Raw genomic sequence first — 26,073 nt, 5'->3', positions numbered from 1 at the left:
AAACTAGTACGGGATGCAAAAAAGCCAACACCACTAGCCCCAAACTACAGCCACAACACTACGAACCAGAAACTCCAGACCCAAAGGAGCACTCCCCTATTACTACCTCCGCGCTCCCACCCCCTAACCCTCTACCCTAATCCGCGTCCTCCACACCTTCCTATCAAGGGTCATGTCTTCTGTAAGCTGTAAGTGCTCCATATCATGCCTAATCACCTCCCTCCAATATTTCTTCGGTCTACCTCTAGCCCGCCTAAGACCATCCCTAGCCAGAGTCTCACACCTCCGCACTGTAGCATCAGGGCCCTCCTCATCACATGCCCGAACCAACGTAGCCTCACTTCTCGCAACTTATCCTCCACCAAGGCAACTCCCACCTTCTCCTGAATAATCTCATTCCTCACCCTATCTTTCCTGGTATGTCCACACATCCATCGCAACATTCGCATCTCCGCCACCTTCACCTTTTGGATGTGGGAGTTCTTAACTGGCCAACACTCCGCTCCATACAACATAGCCGTTCGGACTACCACTCTGTAGAACTTACCTTTAAGCTTCGGGTGCACCTTCTTATCACAAAGGACTCCCGAAGCGAGCCTCCACTTTAACCACCCTGCTCCAATACGATGCGTGACATCCTCGTCAATTTCACCATTACCCTGAATTATAGACCCCAGATACTTGAAACTCTCCCTCTTCTGAATTAAAAGAATATTGAATTTTTTCCCTATCGCTAGTCATAAAGGTGAGAATTTGGCGGAGTGTATTAGTAATTGTTTGCTTGACTAGAATTTGGACAATGTCTTTACTATTTCAGTTGACAATGCTTCTTCAAATAATGTTGCGGTTCAGCTTTGTCTAAGAAGTTAGATATGTGGGGAACCAATGTGATGGATGGTAAGCACCTCCGCGTAAGATGTATGACTCACATACTTAATCTAATTGTGCAAGATGGTTTGACGGATCCTTCAATCAACAGGTAAGGCAAATGGTTAAGTATGTTAGATCCTCTCCTGCAAAAACAAGAAACTTCATGAAATGTTGTGAAATGTAAAAGATAGAATGTGGTAAGATGTTATCATTAGATGTGCCTACTAGGTGGAATTCCAACTATTTGATGTTGGAGGTGGCAGAAAAGTTTGAGAAGGTTTTTGATAGGTCTGATCTTTATGATGATAACTTTAATTCTTATCTTTCTAGTGATGTTTGTGAAGATAGTAGTGTTGCGGGTTCAATTCAAAGTGATAATTGGGTAAATGTGAGTTATATGATAAAGTTTCTTGAAAGATTTTATGAGAGCTCACTTTAAAGGTTTCAGGTTCAAGGTATGTCACTTGTAATGTTCATTTTGAGGATATATGTGAACTTGATGCTTATTTGAAAGTGTATGACAAGTGATGATGTTGAGTTGCGCAAAATGGCTACAGGGATGAACGAAAAGTTCAAGACTTATTAGGGGACTCCTGAAAAGATAAGCAAAATGATTTTTATTGCTTCTGTGTTGGATCCTCGTAATAAGTTTAAGTATGTTAGCTTTGCGCTTGAAGAGTTGTTAGGGAAGGAAAAGGGAAAGAAAGTAAGTGATTAAGTAGAAACTTATTTAAAGGATTTATTTGCTTTCTGTGTAAGAAAGTATTCAAAAGGTCCTAAAAATAATTCATCTTCATCTGGATACACTTCATCTGACTCATCTGCCTCTGATTCATCTAATTCTGTTCATCCTCAAAGTTTGAAAACAAATACTTTGAAAATAAGTTTCACATGAAGAAAAAGTCGAAAGATTGTGGTGATAGTGGAGGTACTAAATCAGAGTTGGATAAATACCTTGGTGAAGACCAATAGCTTGTTCCCGAGCCTTGATCCGAATCTATATTTAATGATTTTGATATCGTAAATTGGTGGAAATTTAATTCTCCAAGGTTTCTTGTCCTTTCACAGTTGGCTCGTGATGGATTGGCTATTCCAATGTCAAGTGTGGCATCGGAATGTGCATTTAGCACCAGTGGTCGTATTCTTGATCCATTTAGAAGTTCGTTGACTTCTAAATGTGTGCAATTCCTTATTTGTGTTCAAGATTGGCTTAGACAAGAGACTAGTTCTATTTGTGTTAAAGAAAATTTGGAGTTTCTTGAGAAAATTGAACTTGGTAAGACTTTGTATTTTTGTGTGTTTTTACAAAAAAATTAAAATACTTATTCGTGTTGTAGTTTAACATATTTGTTTAAATTATTTTTAGAGATGGCAAATAGTGGACGAGACTGTTGCATTGTTGATGTATAATTGTGATTTGCTAGTACTTAGTAGTGGTGATAATTGATGAGCTCAATACTTTATTTGTTTGATTATATCCTTTTATCTTGTAAATTGTAAGTTATATTCTAACTTTTGATTTTATGTTGAAGGGTCAAGTGATGCCTCACAAATCTAAAGCGCACTCGGCTATTTGCGAAAATTATGAGGTGGTTCAAGATAATGAAGAAGTGCATAAAACAAGATGCTTGAAATGTGGCTTAATCCTTAATTGTCATCTGAAAACATGTGGCACATTTTCTTTGTGTAAGCATTTGAAAAAAGTGTCTTATGAGAGACGAGAAGAAATTGATTCGTATTTAAACACTTGAGATGATTTTCCCTTGTCGTATTTCAACTTTTAAGACTTGTTGTTGGCTTGTTGCTACTATTTTAAATTTGCGGGCTGCTACTATTTTAGCCTTTTATGGGTGTATTTATGGTTGTCTTTAAAGTGCACATTTATGATTGTTTTTGCCAAGCATGTATTTGTTCTACTTCTTGTTTAGTTAGTTCACCATTCCATCCAAGGGATAGATAGTGTTGTTGAAGTTCGGCCGCAAGAATGTTGTCCCTAGGATCTTATCATATACCTGGTACAATATCCTACATGGCTTGGCATGTTGTTCTTCCACTGTTGTCTTGTTTGTACTCTTTAGAGCTACTTGCTTTCTAGGTTCACTTTCATTTTTTCTGGAGATATAATGCAACGTAAAAGTGGTTTACTTGCTTTACATAGACTCTTGGCTCTAAGAAAGTGGATGCACACATGCCCAGAGGGAGTGCTGCTAACTGGTCCGAACACTACTAAACTGACTGCTAGGCTTAGTTATTAGTTGGCCTTCTGTCTGTCCTCTTCAAAGTCTTTCGTTTATAACTTCTCTATTGAAATGAGCTTTATGGTTTGTAGAGTAAAGTTAAAACGTGAGGAAACATATTTCATATGACTACAAATGCATGTGATTCACTATGTCGTACACTGGAATTAGACCATTTTCTTGGCTGTAAACGTTTACTTCAAATAACAGTGTCTTCATACAAGGCTTTGCTTTTGTTACTATATGTGTATTCGGTTCTTCTGTTTTCTTTTATCCTTGTTTTTCCCCATAAACAAATGATTTTTACATTAGAGAAAATATTGGTGTGTTTCACATCCATGCTGGCTGGCAAACGTTTCTTGCTGCTACGAAACATCGATGGATAGGTATCTATTCCCTTGTGCATTGAATTTGTATGCCCACAAGATGGGCAGCCTGGAGCATTTAAAGGTAGTAGTACGCCGCCTAGAGCATTTCTCATCACTGAGAGAAGCTAAACTAAGCACTTGGCACTATGAACAGAATGAGCTTTGGCAGGAGAGTGGCTCGGTCTACGTTACAGCTTCCTTTGTCAAAAAGGTTGGTTGGTTAGATTTCAAACCTTATGAAATACTTCCTCCGTCCCAAATTATGTGTCGCCATTTCCTTTTTGGTCCGTCCCAAAAAGAATGTCGCCTTTCTTTATTTGGTAAGTTTTTAAAGATACAATTACAATTTTACCCTTAATGGTCCCACTTAATTTTAAATACTATTACTTCTTTATTTAAGAAGGGTAATTTTGTAACTTTAACAAAATTAATAATTATTTCTTAAATATCGTGTCCGGTCAAATGGTGACACATAATTTGGGACGGAGAGAGTAATAAAATTGAGATTTGTGAACATAGACTCTTGGCTCAAGTAAAGCATATCAAACAAGTAGTATTTAGCTGCTAAAAGTAGATGTAATCATGGAACGACGTGTGGAAAACAGATGCAGTATCATGTTAGCATAGCGAATGATGCTGGAAACTCAAATCTATTTGAAAGTAGGTTTACTTGTACAGATTTTTTGATCTCAGGCTTCTTGGACAATATAGAACTTCACTGCTTCCTCAAACAACTGAAGATATATTGGGAAAAAGAGTAGTGATATTGAACCCGGGTCTGATTTTGGTTTGTGGCTTTGTGCTGACGTCGAATGGGTAGCATGGAGATTGGAGACTCTGTGTTTCGGCAATATTTGGTTTAAGTTGATGAACAAAATTTTTAATCTTAAAAAATAATCCAATCTATAAATAGAATTTAGCCTAGACCTAAAACCGAATAATCGAAATTATATTACCGAAAACCGAACCGAAACACATAATTTCAACACCAAAAACATCGAAGAAAAAAAAAACGAAACTTAACCGAAATACCGAACGTCCACTCCTATGCAGAAGTATTGAGTTGTTGGACCGGGAGAGGGGGTAGCAAGAGTCAAAAGAAATTGTGGAGGCTAATATCATAATGTATATGGTGGTCAGTTTGGATGGAAAGAAATGGGAAATGTTTTGACGATAGATAAAATTCCCCATTCATAAGGTTAAATGGAATTGTGTAGTATCTTTACTTTTTTGGTGTAAACAACTTTGTATAGAAGACTTAGATCAGATTGTAGACTTGATAGGAAATTTGTAACTGACACTTTTTGGAGGTGGCCAGCTTACCCTTGATGCTGAGGAATACAACTTTACCAGTTTCAAAAAAAATGATTAGCTTGATTCAAGGAGATTTTATCGACTAGCTTAATTCTAGATCTTATACCATTGATTATCTTCCCTAAACCACATATAGGACTTATTGTATAAATACCTTAGCTCATAGGTTGTACAAATATATTGAAATACAAGAAGACTTTCTAATTCTCAAAATCTACATGGTATCAAAGCCATTGTTGACTTTATTAGGTGAGTTTTCTCCTCTACAACACTAGGATTCCTGGAGGCTTACGTTTAGCTCTTTTAATGTTCCATTTTGTTTCAAAGGTTGTGCAAGTTGGAGTTGCTTTGTGGCAGTGGTGTGCAAAAACCAACACCACCACAAGCTTCCCCTTGCACCAAAGACCAAAGCCCAGCAAAAATCTCCGCCAAAACCAATACATCGTTATTGACAACACTATCTATGGTGACGTGTCAATCACACACGATGGTGGGTAGGCCATTTTCCAATGACTTTTTCAGGGAAATCTTTCCATTAGTGGGCCACTGGCCTATTCCAAGTCTACCTATCCAAGTTCTACTATTTTCAAAATATTGGAGCTAAGTTTCCAACAAAACAAAACTGAATGGGTTCAAACTGTGGAAAGAATCTCTGACAGAAATGCAAAGTAAAATTGCATTCAATTGGCCCGTGGTTCAGCCAATCCACGGACCCTGCACATAGTGGGAGCTTTAGTGCATCAAACTGCCCTTTTTTCTTTTATGTTTCCAGCATAACACAGCACTGAAATGCTTGGAATCCTTGTTTGATTTTGTTGAAAGTCTTCCTTCCTTGGATTAGTACTGGGAAGCATACATCAAAGGCAGGTTTAGTCATTTAGGTGATTGATCAAAAGATACTTTCTTTCCTTTCTTTATGAAAGAGCGATTGAATGAAGCGGTGTAGGGCATAAATAGATTATAAATAAACTATTCATTCTCTAGCAAGAAAAGGTGTTCCCAGGAGTCGTTTCTGAAATTTTTCTTGCCTGAAGGATCAATTGAAGCCTATTTACCCTAACTAGATGTTCAAGTTCTGGGTTTCCCTCTTTTTCTAAAATTGAAATTTTTCTAATTTAGTTCATTATTTTGTTAGAGAGAGGAAAGGCATACACATGGTGCATGTCGATCTTGAAAAGGTTTACGACAGAGTACGATGGAGGTTTTATGGAGGTGCTTAGAGGCTAGAGGTTACTTATGGCGTACACTATGGCAATCAAGGACATGCATGATGGAGCCAACACTGAGGTAAGGACAGTGGGACGAAACTTGGAGCACTTCCCAATTTTGATGGGGTTGCACCAAAGATCATTCCTTAGCCCGTTGTTATTTGCTTGGCGATGGATGCATTAAAGCGGCAAATTCAAGGTGAGGTGCCATGAAATATGTTATTTACGGATGACATAATTTTTTTAGACCGTATACGATATTTGCGGTGGAGTTAACGCTAAGCTGAAGGTTTGGAGACAGATCCTAGAGTTCGAAGGATTCAAGCTGGGCAAGATCAAGACAGAATACTTGGAGTATAGGTTCAATGATGTAATGCATGAGGCTGGCGTGGAAATAAGGCTTGATACACTAATCATCCTACAAAGGAAGTTTCAAGTAACTTGAATATATTATTCAGGGACACGGGGAGATTGACAAGGATGTCACTCACCGTATTAGTGCAGAGTAGATGAAATCGAGGCTTGCATCTGGATGTGTCACCATAACTTAAAGGCAAGTTTTATATAGTGGTGGTTAGACCAACTATATTCTATAGAAAGGAGTGTTGGCCAATCAAGAACACACACGTGCAAAAGATGAAAGTGGCGAATATGAGGATATTGTGATCAATATGTGGGTGTACTATGAGAGATATTATTAGAACCAAGGATAACCACAACAGGTAGGAGTGGCTTTCTTGGAGAAGAAGATGCGGGAAGCGAAGTTGAGATGGTCCAAGCATATGATGAGGAGATGCACGGATGCCCAAATGCGAAAGGTGTGAGAGGTTATGATAGCATCCAGACTGGCCCACTTACATTAAGATTGACGTGCTTCGATGTGAATCAAGAAAATGCTTATGATGGAAGAAGGGCCCAAAAATTATGGAGAAGCATGGGCTAAGTGCTACACATATTTCATGATTCAAAAGTCCAAGCCCAAATGAAGAAGATTGGGTTCATATGGTTTTGATTAAATTCGAAAAATTTTGCTTTCTTAATCTAAAGCTTCCTCGTTTAAAAGTTACCTAGTTAAAGTTTTCTAGTTTAAAGTTTCCTAGTTAAAAGTTTCCTAATTTAAGGTTTCCACGATTTATTTATTTCCATGAAAGTAGAATTTGAATCTCATGTTATTTGGGATAAATTTTTTCTCTCTATATAGGGATATATTTTGTTATTTTCAATTAGACAACATGATGATTAATAACATTTGTCTATCGGAAACAGCCTCTCTCTATTTCCCCAGAGGTAGTGGTATGGACTGCGTACATTTTACCCTCCCCAGACCCCACTAGATAGGAATATACTGGGTTTGTTGTTGTTGTTGTTATTGATGATTAATACTATTTGAGGGGTCTCTTTTTTACACCTTTGTGTGAGGTGACTTTGGATTTATCTAGCAACTCTATAAGAACGATTCTTTAGAAAGTAAGATTAATTCTCAACTTAATATCTTTGATTTCTATTAAAGTTAATTAAAGAAGGTGATTGGTCTTATACTACTAATTGTTGTTTTTAGTTTCGTCGAACTAGGAGTCTAGAACACTTTTGATCTAAGTTCTTGAATTGACTCTATTAGTATAATAATTAGACTTAATCCGCTAATTTTGAATACTAAGATGAATTAGGGTTTTTAGCACTTAATCTCAAAATTGGGATTTTATTCTCAATTTGCTTATCTTTAATTTCTTGTCTTTAATCTTAGTATTTTCGCTTTCTCATTATTTTCTTGTTTATTCAAGCAACTCGATTCTTATCAAGTGGTATTAGAGTGGTTCTATCAAGGTTCCGTTCTTGATAATTCTTGGGAGTTCCGTAGCATAAAAAAATCTTCACTTTTTTTTGTTTTAATAAATTAAAAAAAAAAAGATACATAATAGCCAAATAAATAAATAATAAAAAAGTTTCTCTTACAAATTAAGAAACTCCAAACTTATTGTCTTTTTTGTTTTCCAGCATCAAGAAGGAAAACCAAAAAAAGGGGAAATTTAGGAGGAGGGGGGGTTTGCATAAACTGGTCTTTTCCTTGTCTCACCAAAATTGATCAATCTGGGAGTTGATAAATTTCTTTTTTCTCTCTACATCTTACTTCTAAAGGGATTGCTACTAGTAGGATTAATATACAAATCCTAAAGGAATCAGCCAAAGGTTGTAAATTTGAATGGAAAACGGCAAGAGAGTGTGAAATCAATAAGCAAAAAAAAAGGGCCAAAAGTTAAGAGATCTTTGTTTTCTTTGATATTATTTTTGAGATGTCTCAAACAAGAAAGGATATCGATGTCGGGACTCAAAACAACAACATAGCCAAAGCACTTAGAAGGACTTCTGCTCGACTCGATGCATTAGGTGTCACCCATAATCCACCTAACCCGGTGAATATAACTGATTTATGGAGAAGTATCTTTCATACAAGGTGTGGGGTAAACGTAAAGTGTAATATTTGCTCTATGATTATTGATTTTGAAAATGGTGCTAATGAGATAAGTTCATATGTGGTGGAGAAATTAGAACTTACATACATCAAACACACTACTCCTTATAAGCGACAATGGTTGAATGGTTTTGTGAACTCAAGGCGATTAAGCAATGCGTGATTTCTTTCTCCATTGCGAGGTACAGCGATAATGTTCTTTGTTATGTAATTCCAATGCAAATACTTGGCGCCCATGGTAGTTTGATAGGAATTCAATTTATGATAGAGGAAAGAATAGAGTTCTCTCGAGCTAAACAAAAGAAAATGTAAACTTGTACCTTTAACTCCATCCCAAGTTTATGAAGATCAGAAACATGTGAAAGAAGCAATGAAAAATTGGGAAAGAGAAAAGAATGAGAGTAAGGGAGTGAATGTTGACATCCAAAGAGAGGAAAAGGAAGAGGTTGTGTTGTGTAAAGAGAATGAGATGTCAAGTGAGGTCGAGAGAAAAGAAAAGAGAGATGATCATGAGAGTAAAAAGAAGAGGGATGATCGTGAGGTAGAGAGAGAAAACAAGAGAGTTTGAATAAGGTTATTTCTTATTCTAACTCTAACAGTCCTCCTCTTCTTCTAGTTGTTTTGACTCTTTTGTAGGTAAGTTCGCATGAAAAAATCATCATTGAATGAACTTAATCCTAAGGTGGTCAAAACTAAATATCCCATTGAGCAAGTGCATGTTAATGAGAAGGATAAAGGTAAACGGAATTGTTTTGGACCTGTCCAAAATAAGATTCGTGACAAAAAGTCCAAAAATGCAGTTATGAATCTAACGCTCATGCAAAAGGAACGAGGTGTTGTTGTTTTTTTGTCATATAAGAAAAAGTTTGTTGTGTACGATTGGTTTATCCACATTCTTAGGATTCCTAGAGCATCTAAGGTCTTTTTGGAGCTGATGAACTACACTTTCAATTCTCATGTTGGTGACTTTATTAAGTTTGAGGATGATGATATTTTGCTCTATAATAAGCCATTAATTGCAATCTCTAAGTTCAACTATATGAGTAATTCGTTGCCTTTTGAATTGAGTATGACAAAGTTGAATATGAATTTCCATTTGTTAAGAAGAGGCGTGGTGTTTGTAGGAAGAAGCTTGTGAATGAGTTAGATGATTCTTCCTTTCTTATTCTTGTGTCAAATAAGTTTTTGTGTGATGAATTGATGGAATATAATTCGTTTTGTGTGATGAGTCATAATTCTTTAAGTCTTGGTGATTATAAGGTTAAAAAGGTGTGTGCTACTAGTGATGAGAAAATACATGTCAATTATAATAATAGTGATCAAGTACCCTTTGTTGAACCTATTCATGATTTCTTGTTGGAGAATTTGAGTAATTACTTAGAATTTGATGGAGATTCTATTTTGAGATTGAAAGATTTTTCTAAGCTTCTTGAAAACTCCTATGCTTATGTGAATAATTTTTATGTGGAAAAATCTTTGGGAAGTGTAATTGATGATGCTTGGCTATATCATAAAAGTGTTCAATTTGATACATATTCTATGGAGCTTACGCCGTCTTTAACAAGCTCGTTGGAGTACTTCACTGATAGAGCAAAATTGGAGAGGCACATATCATTTCCTACATCATCTATATGTGAATTTTGTTGTGCTCTTACAAAGAAGAGAATTTTCTATTGGGATAATGATGTCCACATGCTTTATAAAGATGTATTTATACATGCAAGGATTAATTGGATTAAATGGACGCATGGTCACTATCTTATTTTATTCCTACCATTGTTGCTTTTAAGAAATGGATGTTGTTTACTATTGTATGTCTTCTTCATTTTGCAAGATTCCAATTCAAGGACGAATTGTTTTCAAGAATAGGGGAATGATAGCATCCAGACTGGCCCACTTGCATTAAGATTGACGGGCTTCGATGTGAATCAAGAAGATGCTTACGATGGAAGAAGAGTCCAAGAATAAGTCCAAGACTAAGTCCAAGAATTATGGAGAAGCACGGGCTAAGTGCTACACATATTTCATGATTCAAAAGTCCAAGCCCAAATGAAGAAGATTGGGCCCATATGGGTTTTGTCGAAAATTTTTGCTTTCCTAATTTAAAGTTTCCTAGTTTAAAGTTTTCTAGTTTAAAGTTTCCTAGTTTAAAAGTTTTCTAATTTAAAGTTTCCTAGATTTATTTATTTCCATAAAAGTAGAATTCGAATCTCATGCTATTTGGGATAATTTTTTTCCCTATATATAAGGTATATTTTGTTATTTTCAATTAGACAACATGATGATTCAAAATATTTGAGGGGTTTCTCTTTTTTACACCTTTGTGTGAGGTGACTTTGAATTTATCTTGCAACTCTATAAGAATAATTCTTCAAAAGGTATGATTAATTCTTAACTTGATATCTTTGATTTGTAAAAAAAGGCAGTCCAATGCACTAAAGCTACCACTATGCGCGGTGTCCGGGGAAGGACCCCACCACAAGGGTCTATTAGTATAATAATTAGACTTTATCTGCTAATTTTAAATACTAAGATCAATCAAAGTTCTTAGCACTTAATCTCGAAATTTGAAATTTTATTCTCAAATTTCGCTTATCTTTTATTTCTTATCTTTAACAATAGTATTTTCGCTTCAGCATTATTTTCTTGTTTATTCAAGCAACCCGATTCTTATCAGGCTGACTATAGATGGTTTCAAGAGAGATAGAGATAGACCAGAGAAGTATTGGGGAGGTGATTAGACAAGACATAGTGCAGTTTCAGCCTACTAGAACATGATCTTAGAGAGGAGGTTGTGGAAGACACAGATTAGGCTAGATTAGATGGTTAGTAGTTGGGACTGCATTGTCTTGTCGGTCGTCCATACTAGTAGACTAGTAGTTGTAGTATTACTCTTGTAGTTTCTTGTCCTTTGATTTATATTATCATTTATTATTTCTTGTACTTCGACTATCATATTGTTTTGTAGTAGTTTTGTTAGTTACTATCTGTTGTTTCTAGTACTTCTATTATTTCATTTTCTGGATTGCTTTGAACTGTTTCTCTTGAGTCGAGGATCTAACGAAAACAATTCCTCTATCTCTTAGGCAGGGGTAAGGTCTGCATATACTTGTACCCTTCTCAGACCGCACTATGTGGGACTATACTGGGTATGTTGTTTTGTTGAAACTATAGCAGACACAAAGACAGTAAATAATACGTCTCTAAAAAGAGCTGGTATATATCTTGCCTAGCCAAGATCTTGTTTGTTTTTTAATTAAATTTCAAAAGTTGCTTGGTTATTACTTGAGAAAAGAACGCACATGCTATGACTAATACTAACTATGGTCAATAGGGTTTGATATTTCCCTTGTTATGACATGGCTTTGAATACTATGCATCCTCAAATTTCTACTTGAAACTGCTGAAAATTTTGAAATTCAACCAAGTGTACTAACTCTCGTAAGGGAAATGATGCTAAGATGTTTGAAATTCGAAACAAAATTTGTGCCATTAAGCAAGGCATTGATTATCAATTATTATTGTTCTAAATTAAGTTGGTCACGGCAGGAGGTAGACTACTACCAGGATCTCCAAGCAAAGTGGACCAATGATGCAGTTCTCTTTACATAATTGGTTGACAAGAAATGGTTTTATAATTTTCTAGCCGGTTTGGACAAAGAGTATGACTAGATCAGGGTTCAAGTAGTTCTGGAAAAAAATTCCTCCTCTTAAGGATGCATACTCCTGTGTTCAACAATAAGAAGTTGATGAGGTTTCCTATCATATTCGAAACCAACCCAGAAGTTTGGGGTAACTGTCTCTCAATAGCAACCAAGGGCAATCAATTCTGATAATGACCTCCTTTACTATGATTATTGTGGAAAGCCAAGGCATACAATGGGCACATACTAAGATTTACATGGTAGACAAAGATTACTAGAAAATCTTATGATTTAGGTGATGATAAAAAGACAACTCCTTTTGCGACTATTCATTCTAATGTACAAGGTCCTACTCAAACAGTTTCTTTGTCTAGTACTCGATGGGTTGTTACTTTTATTGAATGTTTCAAGGAAAGACTATTGGACATTTGAATATACCTAATTTAATAAATTACTCAAGGAAAAATAGAGCAGAAGAAACCATCATGCAATCTGCCGAAGTTATCTTCTACTTGTGAGTTATCCACATTCCCTAATGAGATAGACTTGCCAATTTCTCACAGAAAGGGAGTCAAATCTTGCACCAAATATCCTTTATCTAATTTTCTCCTATAATTCTATCTCTCCCCCGTATAATAGAGCCTCTGCATTGTCTATATCTTTTATGTCTATTCTCTAGAATTGGAAGGATACTTTGGAGATCTTAAATGGAAGCAGGCTATAATGGAAGAACTAAAGGCCTTATAAAAAAAATGAGACTTGGAAACTTGTCATTTCACCACCTAACAAGAAGTTGGTTGGATATGAATAGGTTTTCACCGTAAAAGACAAGGTTGATTGTTTGATTGAAACATTCAAAGCGAGATTGGCGGCCAAGGGATTCACTCAAACTTAAGGAGTGGATTATCAGCAGGCATTTGCCCATGTTTTTAACATGAACACCATCAGAATTCCTTTATTTTGTGTAGCTAATCTTGAGTGGTACTTACAACAGTTTGATGTAAAAAATGTGTTTCTTCATTGTAACTTAGAAAAAGAGGTGTATATAGAGATCCGTCTTAGATTTGATACCGAACAAAGTCGAGGTAAGGTATACAAATTGAGGAAAGCCTTATATGGTCTCACTTACGTAATCCCCTCGAGCTAGTTTTGACAGATTCCGATCTCTCTTTTCGCTACTGACAAAGCAATGTTGACCATCCCTATTTGTGACAACAAAAGGTTAAACTCACTCTTCTCATAGTTTATCTTGTTGATATAGTAGGAGATGACAAAGAGGAGAAACCCTGATTGAAAAGGTTAATTTCATAAGAAGTTGAAATCAGTGATCTAGGAAAATTGCAGTTCTTGAGAATTGAGGTTTCATGCATGCATGCCAAGGCAAGTTAAGGATTTCAATAGCTTCTCATGAAGTCACTACTTCAGGGGCTTGGAGGGAGCTTGAAATGAAGGCTCCAATTGGAAGACAACTTGGAGAAAGGAAATATTTATGAAAAGAGACTATTCTTAAATAAAGCCCCCACTTAAGAAGGTCCTTATTTTCTTAAAAGTATTTTTGTAATAATTAGTTTAGGCTATAAATAGTGAAAAATAGCTCCTTCAAGGATAGATTATTTTGGATATTATTTTGATATTTTATGAATTGGAAGAGTGAAACTCTTGTGAGAGTGTGGCTCTGGCCTTTGGTTGGTAAGCAATGTTGATGAAATTGCTTGCTTAAGGATTCAAGATGTGTTCAGTATAGAGAAAAATGTATTCCATGGAAAATATTTTTCAAGAAAACATCTTCAAGGAAAATAAGTGGTTTCTTACTTATTTCTTGTGTTCAGTAAGCAAGTAAAAACCATTATCCTAAAATAATTTGTATATATCTAACACAAAACAATGAGAATTGATAGAAGTAGGGTGATGGGTGTTATGGTGGGGGGGATGAGATTTGGTGGTGGCGTGGGTGGTTGCGAGAGTGGGAGGAGATTATGTCACTTGTTTCCCCTACTTTTATTAAGGAAGTTATTTTCCTGATTTCAAGGAGCTTGTTTTCATTCCAAAAATTTTAGCCAAACGAACATGAGAAAATAGGAAAATTCTCAATTCATACCCAACACACCCTCAAACCTCTTGAGGTATCTTTATATAATTGGTGCTTTGTTTTGGTTCATAAATTGAAGTTTTTAGCTTAATATAGCTATTATTGCCAGTTAACTCTTTTACTTGTGTCTTTCTCCTATCCTTCAATTCTTGTTCTTAGTTTTAGGGTTCCTTCTGCTATCAACATTGTAACAAGGTTTCTATATCAAATAGGGTTTCTATCTCTCAAAAGGAAGTATATTCTAGATTGCTAAGATACTGGTATGAAAGGTTGCAAACCAGCAAATTTGCCAATAGAAACTAATCATAAAGTTCCAAACATGGGTTGGAGAGCCAGTTGATAAGGAGAGATATTAGAGGTTGATTGGAAGAATCATCTCTCACTTACTAGACCAACATAGCTAATTCAGTCAGCTTGACAAGTCAGTTTATGCATGATTCCGGAGATTCTCATATGCGAGTTGTCTTCCATATTTAGCGATATTTGAAGTCTTCTTCGATGAAAGGCCTAATTATCATTATTTTCTAACATGGTCATTTCTTGATAAAAATCTATACAGATGCAAAGTGAGCTGGGTCTCTAGATGATAGAAAGTACACATCAGGGCATCGTACATTCGTAAGTGGGAACTTAAGTCATTTTTGAGAAGCAAGAAGCAATGTTAGTTGCAAGAAAAATACCGAGACAGAATACAGAGCTATGGCCCAGGGTGCTGCAAACTTCTTTGCATGCAAAAGTTAGGAATTGGTACTGTCTGGAAAAAAAAAAGAGGAGACACCTACGGCCACAACAAGGATGCAATTAGTTTAGCCAATAATCCTTTCAACATGACCACACAAAGCATGTTGAAAGTGTCGACACTTTATCAAAGAAAATGTTACAAGTGGTATCCAGAGTTTGCTTCATGTGTTGTCAGAGAAAAAGCTAGCTGATTGCTTAGAAAAGGTCTCAACAACCGGACATTTCATACATTGAGCTGCAAGTTTGGGATGTGTGACATATTTGCACCAATTTGAGGGGAAATGTTGATTAGCTTGATTCTAGGAAACTTTATCTCCTAGTTTAATTATAGGAGATCTTATTTTATTTTAATTTAATTAGCATGGATTGTCTCTACTAAGTTAGAGATAGGACTTATTGTACATATACTCAAGCTCATATGTAGTACAAATATATTGAAATAAAACAAGACTTTCTTCTTCTCAAAAATCTACACTCTTAAACTAGGAACCACATCACACGAGCAACTACACCACCAACCATTTTAACATCTTTCTAGCATTTGCTGTAAGTTATAAACAACAAATCTTTAAAAAAGTGAATTTTCAAAATCAGAAATTTCAAAATGATCTGTGTGACCTGTTAAAAACCAAATAACTAAAAATCTTTGTTCATACAGCAGTAAACTTGATGAAAACAAAGTATTAAAAAACACTTCACAAAGAAAAATATAATTACAGCATATCAACATATATGCATTACATAAACATATTTGACTCATGAGAATTGAGAGCAAAAATATCTGGTGGAAAAGAGTTAAAAAGGAAAACAAACAATAAAAGACAATTTTGAGGTTAAAGCATATGCATCAAATCATCATGAATAGATCTCTGAAAGGCAGAGTGATTTTTAATATTTTTCACTTCTTTTTTTTTTTTTTTTTTTGATAACTATTGTGTCTGAACCAGCTTGCGCATTGAATACTTCCCCAGCGTATTTGATACCTCCAACCAGCACAAGAACCGGGTAACTCTATGCACCAAGGCTCGGACATATGGGAGAAATCACCTAGTGTTTTAACAATTCTACTATCGAAACTAATCCTGGAATTAGAAACGAAAATTAAAGTTATATTATGCATATGTTGGCATTTTATTCACAAGCCTTGGAAACAGCCTCTGACAGAAATACAAGGTAAGGCTACGTACGAAACACCCTTGTGGTGGGGCCCTTCTCCGGACACCGCGCATAGCGGTAGCTTTAGTGCATCGGGCTGCCCTTTTCGAAGGGGAGCCTCGGAGTAACTGGTAAAGTTGTTGTCATGTGACCAGGAGGTCACGAGTTCAAGCCTTGCAAACAGTCTCTAGCAGAAATGCAAGGTAAGGCTGCGTACGATACACCCTTGTGATGGGGTCCTTCCCCGGACACTACGCATAGCGGTGGCTTTAGTGCACCGGACTGCCCTTTTTTTGGCATTTTATTCACTACTAAAGACTGAAAAAGAAAAATATATATATATATATATATATAACAATTTGTGCCTTATCCAGAAGATCTGTATCAAACTTCATGTATCTATCAACAATTACACAAAATTGACAGAAACCACCAGTTTTCTAGAATCTCATACTTTCTTACACATTTTCTGATAAATATAAGAAAACAGGAAGTGAAGTCGGCAAAAAAAGAGATTGGCCAGTGGGCCCTCCAGAAGTTACTGCTATATTGCTGTTGGGATAGCCCCTCCTGTGATAATATAAGATACTTCAAAGTGAAGTCAAGAGCAAATTTTGTGTGATGTTGGGACCACTTTGGCTTATGTACAAGTAGACGTGTGATACAGTTTGAGTAAGCAAACACTAAGGTTCGTGAAAATGTCAGCATAACAAAAATAGAGGTTTTCATTATAGCGAGAAGTGGCGGAGAGAGCATAGAGGAGGTGAAAGAAATTGAGTACAAAAAGTTTGGGAACATACTTTACAGAGTAAAAAAAAAATGTTCCAACTCGATGGAGTATTGCCTGATTGGCTTAGTTTGCTCTCTCAAACTAAATACAAGCTTATTTAAGTGCTCATCTACAACAAAAAGAATAGTGGCTCAACTATAAAACTGCTGATACGCTTTTTGCAAGCGAATTAGAAATACTAAAGAACAACTATCAAAATGTATACGGTATTGATGGCAGCGCGGAATCTCCCATTTTATTTTGATGCCCAACTACTCAAATCTTTCATGTTTAAGAGATTCTTTCATGTTCCATTCAATTGGGTACATTCTACCATTATACTCGGAAGATTAGTCTTCAACATTTCGCAATTCTACATGTTACCAATTTTTTAAAAAAAAAACATTTCACAATTCTTGCTGCCTGAGCAATTATATAGAACTCATTATTTGTCCGATTTTCAGTGACCACTTTCCTGCGAGACTTGCCTTGAGCCGGGGGTCTATTCAAATACTCTCTATCTCACCTCTGAGGTAGTGGTATGGACTGCGTACACTTACGCTCCCCAGACCCCACTTTGTGGGAATATACTGGGTATGTTGTTGTTGTTATTTGTTGTTGTAAAGAACACTAGCTCTAAATGTAAATGGATCAAGAGTACACTCGATTTCTTCTACAACATTTCATAGAGAAATGACGCAAAACGAAGAATTAGTTACAGGCAACATAAACACTTCCAGATTGTACAAGAAATCAACAGCCAGTCTAGTGTTTCTTTGCTGAAAAGAACTTAGTCCAAATTGCAGAGTGTACAGAAACAGGCACCTCCCAAATTGGTTGTATCTCTTTGTTTTGCAATGACAAGTTATGCTTTAGTTCCAAGAGCTGTCGCAATTTCTCCCACAACAAAGGCCCGATCCTCCAAGCCCCATTTTCAGATATAAAGACCCTGAATTCAAATTTATGCTACCAAAAGCCAATAATATTCACTAAAACATAGGACTAATTTTTATTCTTCTCTACCAAATCTAATCCTGGAAACAGGGAAGGAAATTTAAAGTTTATACAATGCACGCGCTGGCAATTTATTCAAGAGTACCTTGTGAAGACCATTGGGGTTCAGTAGGAGACTCCACAAGAGTAGGATCACCACCAGCAACACAAATGCGTTTCTGCACATCCCTTGGGGAAAGTCAAAAAAACGCAAAGATCAAATCAACCAGTAGATGATGATGTTCCTCATAGACCAGCAGTCCTATAATTTGATTTTGTATTTGGGAAACACTGAGAACTTATGCAGGCCTGAAAAGAATGTGATCTCTAGGTGAATGTGCCTCCTTGTTGGTAGGAGTGTGTCTTATAGATGTGTGTATCTGTGTTTGTAGCTGTGTCCACATGCGTGTGTGTGTGAAAGAGAAAGAGATTTATTACGGCCATACCCATTGTGTGATATATAACCAACCCAAAGCTCCGATCTATCCCATGGCATATTTGGATGACCCCATTCAATCCATGCCATTCGCTCCCCTTTGGGATCAATCCGAGGAGATGCATAAAAGTCATTGCCCCCAACTAATAGCCTTGGTTCTGCATTTATGTGCCAAACAAGCGGAAAAAACTTAAGATCATATATTCACTCATTGTACATTTCAACAAATATTGCCTTGGAGGGGGAAGGGGGAATACGAAAACAATCAAATAGCCCTTCATAATGTATAAACATCTTTTGACAGTTTTTCTAGCCCTGATTCACCCAAAAGCAGACATAAGCAAGGAAAAATTCAAATTGAATCATGGTAAACCAGTACTGACAAATTCTCACCTTGAGCGTTGTTACTGCTTAGATCGATAGATACAATTGTGGTAATCGCATTTATACCACTTTCACGTTGATCTACAGAAGGAGCAAAAAATAGGATAAAATTTCTTGGAGAACCAAGGAAAAATTTATGAAGGATAATGAATATTGAGAACTTACCTTCTCTCACTGTCACATAACGGTTAAATTGAAAGTCAACCACTCCATCAGCATAGCATACGCTTAGTCCACCATAATCTGGAGTGAGAGGCAACGGAGCAGAATCTAGTACCAAAACAACAGAGAGCAATTGGAAAGAAACATCTCAAAAATAGTGATGGCAAATATGATGAAACAACAACAACAACATACAAAGTATAATCCCACAAGTGAGATCTGGGGAGGGTAGAATGTATGCAAACCTTACCCCTACCTCCACGAAGTAGGTCGGCTGCTACGAAAAGACCCTCGCCTCAAATAACACATATCAAAACAATTTAAAAATTACAAAAAAAAAAAAAATACAGAAGTAAAGCAGACATAGCAAATAATAGAGAAATCATTACATAGCATTCGAAAAAGGATTAGTAACAACAGCAAAATAATGTGATAATCGAAAGCAAAGAAACAACAGGTAGTAAAAGAAATGAAGCACATGAAACTATGAGACTAGTACTAATGCTACTGGAATGCAAATAGTAAATATGATGAAATATATGCAAAAATGAAAGAGCTTCAAGCTTTCAAAATTAATATGAACCAACTTGCTACCTGTGAGACAGTTTCTTTTTTCTTTTCTGGTTATTGAACCTAGGGTCTAGCCGAAACAGAATCTCTACCACTGAGGTTGAGGTAAGAACTACACACTCTACCCTCCTAGACACCACTTTGTGGGATTACACTGGATATGTTATTTTTGTTGTGTTATTTAAAATTTAACAATCATCATAAAAATGGACAGATCAAATATCGGCACATTTGTAAATGAGCAGCAGCAAGGGGGGGGACGACCCGGTTCATACCTACTCCGTAGGTGTCGGGGAGGGGGGGACCACTCCGGGCCTGACCTACGCGCCCTCACCCCAGCTTCGCTGGAGGGGCGTTTCGAACCCCCGACCCTGGCACACCACGGTAAGCAAGCTTACCGCTGAGCCAAGGCCATCCCTCTAAATGAGTAGCAGCAATAAACCCAAAAATGTACATAAACGAAATTGTATCTCCATCGAAGATTATGTTAGATTTTATAAAAGGGTAAAAACTGGAAGCAATTATATTCAACTGCATTCGATGACATAGAAAACAAAGGAAAGTGAAGACCTATGGACTGCTTATAAAGTCTCTGATCCTTGTAATTAGAGAAGATCAAAGTGTCTCCTGATATACAAAAATCACCACCACCATACTCCTGAGCCAATGTCCTCACAGAAAAATCTTTAGGAGTTACATCTATGGGGTCTTCTCCCGATTTCCCTGGTTCCTTTACAATAACTGCTCGTCTGAATGCATAACATTATAAAAAATAAAAAATAAAAAAAATCAAACTTCACACAGATCCCACAAAAAATATCACAAACTTTAAACATGAAGACAGTAAACATGATTTTATATGCAAATTATGATTGCGGAACAGTAAAAAAGATTGAACTTTACATGAAATCCAGAATGAAACACAATCTTTATGGATTTTGGGGCTTAAACATTACAACTGTAAACATGGATTTCAAATGCAACTTATGAAGGCATACGAATAAGTTTTTAAGCTAAAAATAAACCTACTAAAGAAAATATCAAAATATCAATGGGTCTTTAAATTTAAGAGCGAAGACAGGAAAGATGAGTTTCATATGCAAATCAAGGATGCATAATAACAAATATTCAAACATGAGAGCAAAACACATTAGAAAATTTTACAATCTTTTTGGTTTGAACACAAATCCCTATACATAAGTTTCAATGGGAAACTATTTTTTTTTTTTTGGTTTAACCATCTGATATACAGAACCCACTGGTCTGATTAATCCGGATGTATGCATGGTCCAATTAAGGGGGAAGCATGCACCGCTCCGCACTAGTGGTTTCTCCATTCACATGGCTCGAATTGCTCGAACTCCAGACATCTAATTTAGCGGTGGAGGGATCTCCAGTATTTGGCTCTCCCACCACAGGCCTCGATGGTGCTAGTATGGTGTTCATATGCAAACTATTAATGCATATGAATTAGAAAATCAAACTTAACATAAAAATCCTCAAACAACATTACAAACATTAGGTGCTTTGGGGTTTACCCTAAGACAATAAACACGGCCTTCATATGCAAATTATGAATACATAAGATGTCAAAATGCAAATTACATAAAACAAACAAAGAAATATCACAATATTTATGGGGGTTGGGGTTTAAATATGAAGATCGTAAACATTAATTCATATGGGAATATGAATGCACAAGAATGAATAACATCAAACTTTACATAAAACCCACTAAGCAATATCACAATAATTAGGGGTTTTGGGATTTATACACAACACAGATGAGCTTCTTATGCAAATATTTCATATATACAAATATACGAATTTGTGGAGATTCATTAGTTTCTGTTTTTTTTGTCTGGCCATTTTATCTTAATCTCCCATACTGGAAAGAAAAATTCCTTGACGGATTGTCACATATATATATACACACACACACACACACACACACACACACACACATATATATATATATATATATCTACTTTATATAAGCGAAGGTTTTGACATGTCTATGTATATGCATATATATATATATGTGTGTGTATATATATGTATATATACATACATACCCGGAGTCTGTAGGGCGAGATTCTAGCCAGAAAAGATGACCAACTGAATCTACAGAAAAGCCACCAAGGCGTTTACTGGAGCCAGAAACGACATCAGCTGTGATGGGTGACTTCCAAGAACCATAGGGTGCCGTGTGTTGCTTGACAGTCGAAGGTTGGGTTTGCGGTGGCGGTGAGTTGGGACTTGTAAAAGACATTCTGGTACGAACAGATAGTTTGCTGGTGAGTAGTAGCTTTCTGGTACGAGTTATGTGAGTCACTGAAGAAGAATGAGATGACCAAAATGAGGATGGTGATATCGAGGAGCACAAAGAATAGTGACGAGTGAGAGTGGCTATGGATGAAACTGCCATTCACTGTTAAGAGTGCGTTTATCTAATTGACTAAATAAAAATGCCCCAACCCAACAGCACAGCTCGTGGATTGTGGAGTCGCACCACACCCTGAAGCCAGTGTTTTTTTCATTTTTTTTAGGAAAAAGGATAAAAATAACAATTAAAATAAATTAATTCTATAAAATTAGCACTCAAATTTATAATATCGATAAATAGTCACTCGCTACTCGCGTAATAAACCCAGAAAATAGTCTCTCTGTCACTTGCGTATGATTACCTACATATAAGGGGAAAATACAAAAAAATTCAAAAAATAATTTTACCTTCTTCCTTTTTCAGTCACAAATTCCTTTCCCTTCAAACGCCCAATTCTCCATTCATTACCTTTTCTGATACTCATCTTTACCTTTTACATTCCACAACCTTCTCTATAAATCTCTAAAATTTTGCACAAAATTGATACAAAAAAATGGCTACAACTTCTGTTTTAGTACCAATAATGATCAAATATGGAGGTGAATGGATATTTGAACTTGAATTTCAGAATTTCATCATCAATGGAGTTTTGTTCGATTCTACCTTTACTTACGATGTATTTATTGCTGAATTGTATAAACAGTTAAATATAGATCCAACTAAAAATTTATTGGATATCGAATACATTGTAACAGCCGGATCTATGCCTATATACAATGACATGAGTGTCAAATTGTATATGCAAATGAAGAAAAAAAGTCTCGATATCAATAAGTATCCATTGTGTATAACACTCGTCCCTGACGAATTTATAGCTGGTGAATTGTCAGATCCTATGCAGATTGTCGAAGCAAATCACTTTCCTGCCATTGAAGATAATTTCTCTGAGGAACACTTGGAAGATGAGCCAAAGCCTATCACAATGGATCCTCTTTATAGGGATGTTGAAGAAGGGCAACTGTATTGGGATAAAAATACAATAACTAGCGTTATGAAGCATCATGCAAACCGACATAAATTTTAATTTAAGATCAAAAGATCATCAAGGTATAAGTCTACACAAAAATTGTATCGATTTAACATATGTAGTATAAAATAGTATCAATTGAGTATCAGTGTGGTTTTGATGTGGTATATGTACTTTCTGAATGTGGTATTAAATTGTATCAATGTAGCATACAATAGTATCAATTGAGTATCAATGTGATTTTTATGTGGTATATGTACTTTCTGAATATGGTATTAAACTGTATCAATCTAGTATACAATAGTATCAATTGAGTATCAATGTGGTTTTGATGTGGTATATGTACTTTCTGAATATGGTATTAAATTGTATCAATCTAGTATACAATAGTATCAATTGAGTATCAATGTGGTTTTTATGTGGTATATGTACTTTCTGAATATGGTATTAAACTGTATCAATCTAGTATAAAATAGTATCAATTGAGTATCAATGTTGTTTTTATGTGGTATATGTACTTACTGAATGTGGTATTAAACTGTATCAATCTAGTATAAAAGAGTATCAATTGAGTATCAATGTGGCTTTTTATGTGGTATTTGTACTTTCTGATTGTGGTATTAAATTGTATCAATCTAGTATAAAAGAGTATCAATTGACTATCAATGTGGTCTTTATGTTGTATATGTACTGTATGAATGTGGTATTAAACTGTATCAATCTAGTATAAAATAGTATAAATTGAGTATCAATGTTGTTTATGTGGTATATGTACTTTTTGAATGTGGTATTAAACTGTATCAGTCTAGTATACAATAGTATCAATTGAGTATCAATGTGCTTTTTATGTGGTATATGTGTTGTATATGCATGCATATGTCCCCCTTTTTTTTTTTTTTTTGAAAAACAGTATCAATTGGTTATAGATACTTCATATGCAATGATGTGAGCTATCTGTTATGTAATCGATTAAAATTCAATAATCCTTTTTATTTCTTATCAAATAAATGACATTTTTTATCTCATTTGCAAGTAAGAAGCCTACAGTATCTCATTATAAAAGACTTCTTTTCTAGTAAGAAAATAGAATGCATCAACAACTTTAAATCAAGAAGGTCAAAGATGGATTTGCCCTGTTTACTGCTTGTGACACCTTTGTGGAGTTTTATCTACAGAGGGCTTAAAATGATAGATGTTGGGTAGGTTACTAAGGATTTCGTTTCCAACAAGGACGTAACGGATCATCGTGTGTGGGTAAAAAGGTAAAACAATGATTTTGGCCCATTGGTCGGCTAAGGTTTGATTGGTAGCAATGTTGTTAGTGAGTTCATTTGGGACCATGACTGAAACTTGAAGGTCGGTGCCTTTAAAAGCTTTAAGGAGTTCTAAATTTGCATAATAAATTATGAATCTTTTGCCTTTGAAACCTTTGAGTAAGTCAAATGATTTTGTTGGTATAGTGAAGTTGTTCCCAAGTGGTCTGTAACATATTCCAATCTCAGATAAGATTTCTACACCTAAAATTTACAACAAGTAGTAGAACCGAGTGAGCTACTGTAAGTAAAATATTCGTATAGAACTAACATTGTTTTGTATAAATGTATTAATACAGGTACTATCTGCAATGTGCAAATGAAAAATGTCAATGGACTTTTTGATCTTCAAGTCAAAAAGAGTTAGAGGTCTTCATGGTGACAAGATTCTTAGATGTCTACACCTGTGCAATTGCAGATAGAATGCTTTCCCAACGTCATGCTACTTCATTAACCATTGCTGAAATGGTAAAGAACAAGTATCTAAATCTGAAATCATCATTCACTCCCGCAGAGATCATGGATAAAATGAGAAACAATCATGGGATTAGAATGAACTACAAAAAGGCGTACAGAGCAAAAGAAAAGACAATTAAACTAGTCAGAGGTTCCCTGCGTGAATCATATGCTAATCTGCCAGCTTACTTGTATATGGTAAATACAATCAATCCAGGTTCGCATACAAGGCTACACAAGACAGAGGACAATCACTTCTGTATGCTTTTGTCGCATTGAAGCATCCATTAAAGGATGGAATTATTGTATGCCAACAATAGTTATTGATGGTACTTTCCTTAAATCAGCGTACCGGGGGACCATGTTGTGTGCTAGTGTGCTTAATGCAGCAGGTCATTTTAATTATTTTTTTCAAATACAATAGTACTTCCTTAAAAGAAGTAAAAATTCAGCTTTTTAACACAATTACAAATTGCAAAAACTTAATATGCATTATTCATACTAGTCTAAGATGTTTCACTTTTTTTACTTGCATAATCAGGGAAATTCTACCATTAGCACATTCTATTGTGGATTTTGAAAATGATGCTTTATGGGAGTGGTTTTTTAGTATGTTTAAAATAGCATATGGTGAAAGAGAAAATATGTCCATAGTATTTAATCATCATGAAAGTATATTAAAGGTTGCTGCAAAGGTATATCCAAATGCAGCTCACTGTATATACATCTATCACCTATGGAACAACATCAAAGAATAATTCTAGAGGAATTAGAAGGAGCTAAAGGGAATCTTTTTTGCAATAGTTCGTACTTATGTAAAGGCATCGACTAATGGAAGATGCAAACAAAATCGATGAGAGGCTGAGGCCTTACCTATTTGAAATTGGCTATGAAAAATGGTCCATAGCACATTCAAATGTCAATAGATCAATGGCGATGACTTCGAATATTGCAGAGTCGCTGAATTCAGCAAATAGAGAGGCAAGAGAACTGCCAATAAAAAAGCTACTACAATTCATGATGGATTTGGTAATGAAATGGAATAATGGAAACAGAATAAATGCACAGGCAACATTTAATGAATTGGGAAATAAGTACAACACAATAATGAGAGAAAATCTTTTTTATCAGATAAAATGAAGGTAAAGAAACTGTATTATTATTTATATTTCATACTGACTAAAATGTGGTATGGTATAGTTGCTTAATATTTTGTTATATATTACAGGAAATGGCTTCTACCAGTCATGTGTATATTGTGATTGATGAAATTCAAAAGCGAAACATTATGTGTATGCATGAAAAAAGATGTAGCTACCAACAATTTCAGGTTGATGGAATCCCATGTCCTCATGCTATGGCAGTATTGAGTTACACTCATATGAATGTAGAATCCTATTGTGCAGCTTATTATACAAAGGAAAATTACTTGAAAGCCTATGAATTTCCAGTTATTCCACTTCCTGATGAATCAATGTGGCATATTCCAACAGAAGTATTGGATATCATAGTACTACCACCAATCTGGAAGTCGAAACCAG

The 26,073-nt window shown here is 35.7% G+C and overlaps 1 protein-coding gene across 2 annotated transcripts in view; it reads right to left on the bottom strand.

Moving 5' to 3' along the window:
- LOC107877937 overlaps positions 1-21,925 on the bottom strand; it is a 30,763-nt gene extending 8,838 nt beyond the window's left edge. Inside the window, exons 1-6 of one of the 2 annotated variants that reach the window (XR_007042891.1) lie at positions 21,486-21,925; positions 19,981-20,159; positions 18,844-18,948; positions 18,688-18,759; positions 18,305-18,452; positions 17,965-18,047 (exon numbers count right to left, since the gene is read on the bottom strand). Coding sequence is in view for 1 of the 2 variants with exons in the window: in XM_016724762.2 (XP_016580248.2) it covers positions 17,965-18,047; positions 18,305-18,452; positions 18,688-18,759; positions 18,844-18,948; positions 19,981-20,159; positions 21,486-21,838 (940 nt within the window). In the remaining variant the exon portion in view is untranslated. The remainder of the gene's footprint in view (positions 1-17,964; positions 18,048-18,304; positions 18,453-18,687; positions 18,760-18,843; positions 18,949-19,980; positions 20,160-21,485) is intronic. The other variant, XM_016724762.2, reaches the window with a different exon arrangement.
- Between the last annotated feature and the right edge of the window lie 4,148 nt (positions 21,926-26,073).

The sequence above is a fragment of the Capsicum annuum genome, chromosome 7, assembly GCF_002878395.1.
Source record: "Capsicum annuum cultivar UCD-10X-F1 chromosome 7, UCD10Xv1.1, whole genome shotgun sequence".
NCBI lineage: Eukaryota > Viridiplantae > Streptophyta > Magnoliopsida > Solanales > Solanaceae > Capsicum > Capsicum annuum.
Note: the sequence above shows the minus strand (reverse complement) of the source record. Positions and strands in the feature narration are given on the sequence as shown.